This window comes from Nicotiana tabacum, chromosome 21 (assembly GCF_000715075.1).
Source record: "Nicotiana tabacum cultivar K326 chromosome 21, ASM71507v2, whole genome shotgun sequence".
Classification (NCBI taxonomy): domain Eukaryota; kingdom Viridiplantae; phylum Streptophyta; class Magnoliopsida; order Solanales; family Solanaceae; genus Nicotiana; species Nicotiana tabacum.
Genome location: NC_134100.1, coordinates 84155127 through 84164564, shown reverse-complemented (window position 1 = coordinate 84164564; position 9438 = coordinate 84155127). Strand labels below are relative to the sequence as shown.

Genomic DNA, 9438 nt, shown 5'->3' with positions numbered 1-9438 from the left:
ACCCACCCTTTCAAGAATTTCAAAGGGTCTAATATACCTAGGGGTCAACTTGCCCTTCTTTCCGAACCTCATTACACCTTTCATAGGTGAAACCCGGAGCAATATTCTTTCTCCAACCATGAATACAATATCACGAACCTTGCGGTCGGCATAACTTATTTGCCTAGACTGAGTTGTACGAATTCGATCCTGAATAACTTTGACCTTATCCAAGGCATCCTGTACCAAATCGGTACCCAACAACCGAGCCTCTCCCGGTTCAAACCAGTCAACTGGCGACCGACAACGCCTTCCGTATAATGCCTTATATAGAGCCATCTGAATGCTCGACTGGTAACTATTATTATAAGCAAACTCCGCAAGTGGCAAGAACTGATCCCAAGAACCTCCGAAGTCTATAACACAAGCACGAAATATATCTTCCGATATCTGAATAGTGCGCTCTGACTGTCCGTCTGTCTGTGGATGAAATATTGTACTCAACTCAACCCGCGTGCCTAACTCACGCTGCACAACCCTCCAAAAGTGTGAGGTAAACTGTGTACCTCGATCTGAAATAATAGACACGGGCACACCATGAAGGTAGATAATCTCACGGATGTAAATTTTAGCTAACCACTCTGAAGAATAGGTAACTGCCACTCGAATGAAATGTGTTGACTTAGTCAACCTATCCACAATGACCCAAACTGCGTCAAATTTTCTCTGAGTCCGTGGGGAGCCCAACAACAAAATTTATAGTGATACGCTCCCACTTCCCCACTTCCACTCAGGAATTTCTATCTTCTGAAGCAAACCACCAGGTCTCTGATGCTCGTACTTAACTTGCTGACAATACAGACACCGAGCTACATATGCAACTATATCCTTCTTCATTCTCCTCCACCAATAATGTTGCCGCAAATCTTGATACATTTTGGCGGCACATGGATGAGTAGAATACCTGGAACTGTGGGCCTATTCCAGAATTAATTCACAAATCCCCTCCACATTAGGCACACAAATACGACCATGCATCCGCAAAACTCCATCTTCCCCCACAACAACCTGTTTGGCATCACCATGCCGCACTGTGTCCTTGAGGACAAGTAAATGAGGATTATCATACTGCCTCTCTCTGATGCGCTCATATAAAGAAGACCGAGTGACTGTGCAAGCTAAAATCCAACTGGGCTCTGAAACATCTAACCTCATGATCTGATTAGCCAAAGTCTGAACATCTGCAACTAACAGTCTCTCACCAACCAGAATATACGCAAGACTGTCCATACTCACAGCCTTTCTGCTCAAAGCATCAACCACCACGTGATACAAAATAGTGATATCATAATCTTTCAGCAACTTCAACCATCTTCTTTGCCTCAAATTGTGATCTTTTTGCCTGAACAGATACTGCAGGCTACGATGATCAGTAAATACCTCATATGAGACACCATAAAGGTAATGTCTCTAAATCTTTAAAGCGTGATTTATGGGTGCCAATTCTAAGTCATGAACAGGATAATTCTTCCCATGAACTTTTAACTGCCGCGACACATATGCAATCACCCTGCCATCTTGCATCAATACTGCACCAAGCCCAATGCGAGATGCATCACAATACACCATATAAGATCCTGAACCTGTGGGTAATACCAACACTGGCACCGTAGTCAAAGCAATCTTGAGCTTCTAAAAGCTCAACTCACACTCGTCTGACCATCCGAATGGAACACCTTTCTGGGTCAGTCTGGTCAATGGGCTTGCTATAGATGAAAACCCCTCCACGAACCGACGATAATAACCTGCCAAACCCAGAAAACTCCGGATCTCTATAACTGAAGTAGGTCTAGGCCAATTCTGAACAACCTCAATCTTCTTAGGATCCACTTTTATGCCTTCTACCGATACAACATGCCCCAAAAGGCAACTGAGTTTAACCAAAATTCATATTTTGAAAATTTGGCATATAACTGATTATTCTTCAAAGTCTGAAGCACACTCCGAAGATGCTGCTCATACTCCTTTCGACTGCTGAAGTAAATCAAGATATCATCAATGAATACAACCACACAAGAATCCAAATAGAGTCTGAACACCCTATTAATCAAATCCATAAATGCTGCTGGGGCATTTGTCAACTCAAATGATATCACTAGGAATTTGTAATGCCCATACCGAGTCCAAAAAGCTGTCTTAGGGACATCAGATGCCTTAATCTTCAACTGATGGTAACCAGACCTCAAGTCGATCTTTGAAAACACCTTGGCACCCTAAAGCTGGTCGAATAAGTCATCAATTCTTGGCAGTATCTTCTTGATAGTAGCCTTGTTCAACTGCCTATAATCTATACACATTCGCATTGAACCATCTTCCTTCTTTACAAATAATACCGGTGCACCCAAGGGCGAGACACTAGTCTAATGAATCCCTAATCAAAAAAGTCTTGTAACTGCTCCTTCAATTCTTTCACCTCCGGCGGGGCCATATGGTATGGTGGGATAGAAATGGGCTGAATTCCCGGAGCTAAATCAATACAGAAGTCAATATCTCTGTCGGGTGGCATCCCCGGCAGAGCTGCAGGAAATACATCTGGAAATTCACGGACAACTGGAACTGAATCCATAGAAGTAACTTCCATGTTGGGATCACGAATATAAGCCAAATAAGCTAGATACCCCTTCTCGACCATACGCCGAGCCTTCATAAATGAAATAATCCTATTAGTGGAACGACCAAGAGTTCCTTTCCATTCTAATGGAGGTAACCCTGGCATGGCTAGGGTCACCGTCTTGGCATGACAATCCAATATAGCATGATAGGGTGATAGCCAATCCATACCCAAGATGACATCAAAATCTACCATATCAAGAAGTAAAAGATCCACACTAGTCTCAAGACTCCCAATAGTAACCACACACGAATGATAGACATGATCTACCATGATAGAATCTCCCACCGGAGTGGACAAACACAGGAGCACTCAGAGAATCACGAGGCATCACCAGATATGAAGCAAAATAATATGACACACAGGAATAAGTATATCCTGGATCAAATAGAACTGAAACATCTCTATGGAAAACTGGAACAATACCTGTAATCACAACATCGGATGATTCGGCCTCAGGCCTAGCTGGAAAAGAATAAAATTGGGGCTGGGCCCCGGCACTCTGAACTGCGTCCCTGGGATGACCTCTAACTGGCTAGCCTCCACCTCTAACAGCCTGACCTCCACCTCTAACAGTCTGACCTCCACCTCTAGCAGCCTGACCCCTACCTCTAGCTGGCGGAGCAGGCAGTGAAGTAACCGGTGTTGGAATTATAGCACGAGAGCCCTGCTGCTACATGCTGCTCTGAGATCTAAGGCAAAATCTAGCAATGTGCCTCGGATCACCACAAGTTTAACAGGACCTCGACTGCTGTGACTGCTGACCCTGAAATTTTCCTTGTCGACCTGAGTAACCACCCTGAAAACTCTGGATGGGAGGTGTACTGATAGGAGCTAGTGGTGCACTGTAGGATGCCTGGAGTGCTGAATGAAATGTCCTAGGAGGATGACCCCTACCAAAATTACCCCTGCCTCCAGACGAGGCACCACTGAACCTACCGAACTGATGGGGCCTCTTATCAGACCCCTGCCCTTTCTCCTGTGTAAGAACTACCTCGATTCTCCTAGCAACATTAGCAGTCGCCTGAAAAGAAATCTCACTTCCGGTCTCCTTGGCCATCTGAAGCCTAATAGGGTGAGTAAGTCCCTCAATAAACCTCATCACTCTCTCTCCCTCATTAGGAAGTAAAAGGAGAGCATGACTGGATAGATCCACAAAACGGGACTCATACCGAGTAACAGTCATACTGCCCTGCTGTAGACGCTCAAATTGCTTGCGGTAATCGTCTCTCAATGTGGTAGGTAGGAATTTCTCTAGAAATAGCCGTGAAAACTACTCCCAAGTCAGTGTAGGCGACCCAGCTGGTCTGGTCAACATAAAATCTCTCCACCACCTCTTGGCGGAACCTGTCATCTAAAATACAGCAAAATCGACCCCATTGGTCTCAACTATACCCATGTTCCGCAGTACCTCATGGCAGTGGTCAAGATAATATTGTGGGTCCTCAGAAGGTGTACCACTGAAGTGAACTGGAAAGAGCTTAGCACACTTATCCAGTCTTAATAAGGCCTCAGAAGACATGGCGGCGTATCATCGGTCTATGCCGCAATAACTGGCTGCACTACCCCCAACCGGTGGGGCTGCTGGAGCCATCTACTCCGGAGCGGGGGTAGTGGGAGTCTGTTCTCCTCCCCCAGCCTGTAAGACGGCTGGTACCACTAGAAATGTACCATTCTGGGTCACGCCCTCCATAAGACTCACCAAACGGACTAGAGCGTCTTGAAGCACTGGAGTAGTTATAAATCCTTCTGGGACCTGAACTGGTCCAACCGGTATAGTCTAAACGGGAACCTCCTCCTGAAGATCCACCCTAGGTTCTACAACAGGTGTTGCTGGTCGAGCTCTAGACTGAGCTCTACCTCTGCCTCAGCCTCTAGCACGACCTCTACCCTTGGTCGTAGTTGCCACCGGGGGTTCTGGTCCCTGTCAATCGGTTGATGTATTACGTGCCATCACCATCTGCGAGAGAATGAGAATAGAATAGTTCAATTATCGATGATAGAATAAGATCGTATGATAGAATAAGAAAGAAGTGATATTGTTCCTAAACTTTATAGCCTCTGAAAGATAAGTACAAACGTCTCCGTACCGATCTTTCAGACTCTACTAAGTTTGCTCGTGACTCGTGAAACCTATGTAAACTAGTGCTCTGGTACCAACTGTCACGACTCAAAATTTTCACCTTCAGGATCATGATAGCGCCTAACATTTCGACCCGCTCTCTGATTGTTGGAACCAAGATAGGTGCATGACAGGCTAACTCACTGAACCTGATAGCATATTATAAATAATCTTAACTATTTTTAAGTAAATTTAATTAAATAGAAGTCAAATTACTGAAATAAAGTGCGGAAGATCATAAATACCGAATTATCAAAATACATCCCCGAATCTGGTGTCACAAGTGTACGAGCGACTAGGATAATACAAATAAAGGTCTGAATAAAATTCAAGTTTTTTGAAAGATAATACACAGCTGAGATAAAATAGAAAGGAACTTCAGAACTGCGAACACTGGGCAGTTATACCTCAAGTCACTTCTGAATAGCTGAATCCGAGTACATCTATGGTACGCTATTGGGACCAACTCCAAAATCTACACAAGAAGTGCAGAGTGTAGTATCAGTACAACCGACCCCATGTACTGGTAAGTGCCGAGCCTAACCTCGACGAAGTAGAGGCTATGACAAGACACGTGCATAATCAACCTATACAAGTATATACAAATACAAAGTAACAATAATACAATAAATAATAATTTATCAATTGGGAGGGAACATGCTAAGGGAAATGATGTAATAATTTCATCAGGAGAAGTGTTACTTAGCAGCTAATTAATTCATTAATAATAAAATGAGCAAATGATAATATGAAAGTGGCACGACACCACCCTTAGTGCTTTTACTCTCATTTGGCACGACATCACTCTTCGTGCTTTTACATTCTCTGAAAATGAAACGGCATCACTCTTCGTACTTTTACACTCACAAATGGCACGACAACGCCCTTCGTGCTTTTACACTCACAAATGGTACGGCAACACCCTTCGTGCTTTTACACTCTTTCTTACCATGACAATGATATTATGAATAATTAAAATTGCACGGCATCACCTTTCGTGCTTTTACACTCTTCCTTACCATGAAAATAATAATATAAATTCGGAAGAGTATTTAAATGCGGGGATATACACTTATCAATCAATTCAATACCAGAATACCGACTTCACCTTCCAAAATATTCAACAATAATTAAATGAATAATAATTTCACAACTAATGATCAAATAATCAATAATAAATTTAAAGAGGAATATCTTAATTAAATAGATAATTATTCACAATAAATAAATTCCACCCGCATGCTTTTACTCAACCACAATGCATAAGTACTCATCACCTCACATATACGTTGTACCCGCATATTAAATCGTGTAGAAAATAGACAAATAAGTCCTACTCCCTCAAATCAAGGTTAACCACAACACTTACCTCGCTTGCAACCAAATTCAAGAATCCAATAAACCTTTGATTCGCGAATTCGTGTTCGAAATCTTCAAATCTAGTCATAAATAATTCACTATACTCAATACAAATCGTAGAATTAATTCCATATGAATTTACTAATTTTTCGGATTAAAATTCAAAATTCATCTAAAAAATCATCAGTGGGGCCCACATATCGAATTTCGAAAAACTTACAAAATCCGAACACCCGTTCCGAGACGAGTCCAACCATACAAAAATTAAAAAATTTCGATGTCAAATAGACTTTCAAATCTTAATTTTTCGTTTCTGAAAAGTTTTACAAAAATTCTATTGTTTTCCATCTAAATCTGAAATAAATGATGAATATAGACATGGATTTATGAAATATAATCACTTTTGGTTATAGAACACTTACCTAATTCAAAGTCGTGAAAAATCTCCTTGGAATCGCCTAAGTCCGAGACTCAAAACTTAAAAATGAGTAAAAATGGCTAACTTCCGATTTTATGGGTTCTGTCCAGGCCTTTCCGCATCTGCGGACGCTTGACCGCATCTGTAGTTTCCGCTTTTGCGGAAATGGGGCCGCTTCTGCGGCAAAAGTTCTGCACATGCGCACACTGCCCAATCCCTTCCCTTTCGCTTTTGCGAGGCAAAACTTGCTTTTGCGAGCTCGCATCTACGGTCTAAAATTCGCAGGTGCGATTACACCAGAAGGCCAAAATTTTAGATTTTTCCTTAAGTCCAAATTTTGATCCGTTAACCATCCGGAATCCACCCGAGGCCCCCAGGACCTCAACCAAATATACGAACAAGTTCTAAAACATAATAGGACTTACTCGGGTGTCTCAAATCACATCAAACAACATCGAGATTATAATTCACACCTCGATTCGAACTTTTAAGTTTTCAAACTTTTCAATTTACAAATCTTGTGCCGAAACATGTTAAATGAATCCGGAATGACTTCAAATTTGACACACAAGTCATAAATGACATAACGGAGCTATTCAAATTTACAGAATCAGATTTCGGCCATGATATCAAAAAGTCAACTCTGTGGTCAAACTTAAAAATCTTTAGCCTTTAAATTTTTAGTTTCCATTAAATTGTCATAACTTGAGCTAGGGACCTCCAAATTACATTTCGGGCATACGCCCAAGTCCCAAATCACGATAGGACCTACCGGAACAATCAAAACACTGATCCAAATTCGTTTACTCAAAATATTGACCAAAGTCAACTCAGTTGAGTTTTAATGCTCTATTTCATATTTTGATCATTTTTTCATATAAAAACTTTTCGAAAAATTATACGGACCGCGCACGCAAGTCGATAAATGATAAATAGTACTTTTCGAGGTCTTAGAATACAGAATTAATTATTAAATTTAAACATAACCTTTTGGGTCATCACATAGCATGAATTAAAAGCGGTTATTTTCCAATTTCTTCCTAGATTTCAAGTCATGGTCTCTCCTCCCCCACCCCCACCCCCACCCCCACCCCCACCCCCCTTTTCTTTTTTCCTTTCTATTTAACTCAATCCTATTTAACCTAATATATCCCCTCAAACCATATCAAGTACTCAACTTCACAAAAACACATTCCAAATACTCCATCAAAAAGCACTTGAAAGAAAAAAAAATTCTTTTGTCATAGGAAAATGGAAGGTCCAAAGACTTCTTCATCTATGAATAATTTTGAAGCTGCAACAAATCAAGAAGAGAGTGGATGGACGACTTATTTGGATGATTTTTCATTAATGAACCAAAGGGAAAATAGATCATCTAATTCTGAGGATGATAGTTTTGGCAACCCTTCTTTGCTATCTGATGCTGCTTCTCATGTTAAGAGATTGAATTTGAAGAAGCCAAGAAATAAGAAAATCTCTGATCCTGATTTGGAAGACACTGCTAGTTCACCTGTCAACAGTCCTAAGGTAATTATTTAATTTTATATTATGTTTTCGACATGTCTCCTTACTTGCAAAGACAAATTACAGTCTTTAGGTTCTTATCCTAAACCGATTATATTTTTGATATCATGAGTTCAAAATCTATTACTACTATTTATTACTATAATTTTAATGATATTTGACATATAATTCTATACTTCATATTGAAAAAACGCTGGGTTCATAAGAATTCAATACTTATAATCTCCATCCATTACTCTCACCTTGTTGGCATGGTTAGTTTTTAATGAGTCTAACACGTGAAAATATTTTTTCCTTGTCGGATATATTAATATTTGAACTTAGATCTTTGTGTAATATTCTGATATTATATTAATTGTGTGATCACTTCATCTAAAATATAGAGAAAATATTTTTATTTATTTAAGTATATTATGTGTTCAACCTCTACCATTCTGTTTTGTTCTGATAAGTGTTCTGTGGCCTCAACAGGTAAGCAGTTTTAAGCAGATGGACATCAATTACAGAAGAACAGAAAACAATAGCGGAAACTTTCTGGTAATTAATACTCCATATTTTATTACAATTTTTCTCTTTGCCTTTTGTTTTTACTTTTAAATTTTAACCACAACTAAAACAGTTAGTACAATTAATTTAGGGTGTTTAATAATTTTGTAGGGAAATGAAGGAAGCTCAAGACAAATAATCCAAGAAATGCAGAATGTAGAGAGAGGCCACAGCATATCTTTTGAAAATAATGGCTATACTGACCTGAAGAAGAAAGGACTTTGTCTTGTGCCTTTATCCATGTTTGTCAACTACAAGGGCTGATTCTCCCCCACCCCCACCCCACCCTGTCCATGTAAAAATTTGTACATTTTTTTTTCTCTAGTCCATGTAAAAATCTAACTCTTATTTTTAAAGGATATAGAAGATCATTATGAGATAATGAAGTGGTCTCATTACATCATTATCCTTGTAAGTTGTGATCCACCTACGGAAAGGAAAAAAGGTAACAAAAAGAAATTGAAGATTTATTTTTCTTAAACAATATTATTGAAGTAAATAATTATTTTTTCTTATTAAGGTTTAAATATTTGATGAGTTTAAGTTTTATTCATTACAACATAAAAAATATTTAGACAGTAAAGTCATTTATAAGGTAATTATATAAGTATATCGGCTAAACTATAGCCAAGGAACACTATACATAACCAAAAAAAGGAGGTTCTTGGTGCTAAACCATAGCCAAGGAACACTATACATACCAAAAAAGTTAATTTTGTTTCTTAAAAAAGAAGAGAAAGTTCTTTTAAGACACGCAGAAATTCTTTCAGAACCATATCCGAGCACATTTATATTCCAAGGTCCAAAGAATAATACTGC

General features: G+C 39.6%; 1 protein-coding gene across 1 annotated transcript; it reads left to right on the top strand.

Annotated features, from left to right (window-relative positions):
* The first annotated feature begins 7712 nt into the window (after window positions 1-7712).
* On the top strand, window positions 7713-8984 carry LOC107827937 (vascular-related unknown protein 1-like). Its single transcript, XM_016655171.2, has 3 exons — window positions 7713-8076; window positions 8545-8610; window positions 8731-8984. Exons 1-3 carry the CDS (start codon window positions 7801-7803, stop codon window positions 8881-8883), a joined length of 495 nt encoding a protein of 164 aa, XP_016510657.1. The 5' UTR covers window positions 7713-7800; the 3' UTR covers window positions 8884-8984.
* The last annotated feature ends 454 nt before the right edge of the window (window positions 8985-9438 follow it).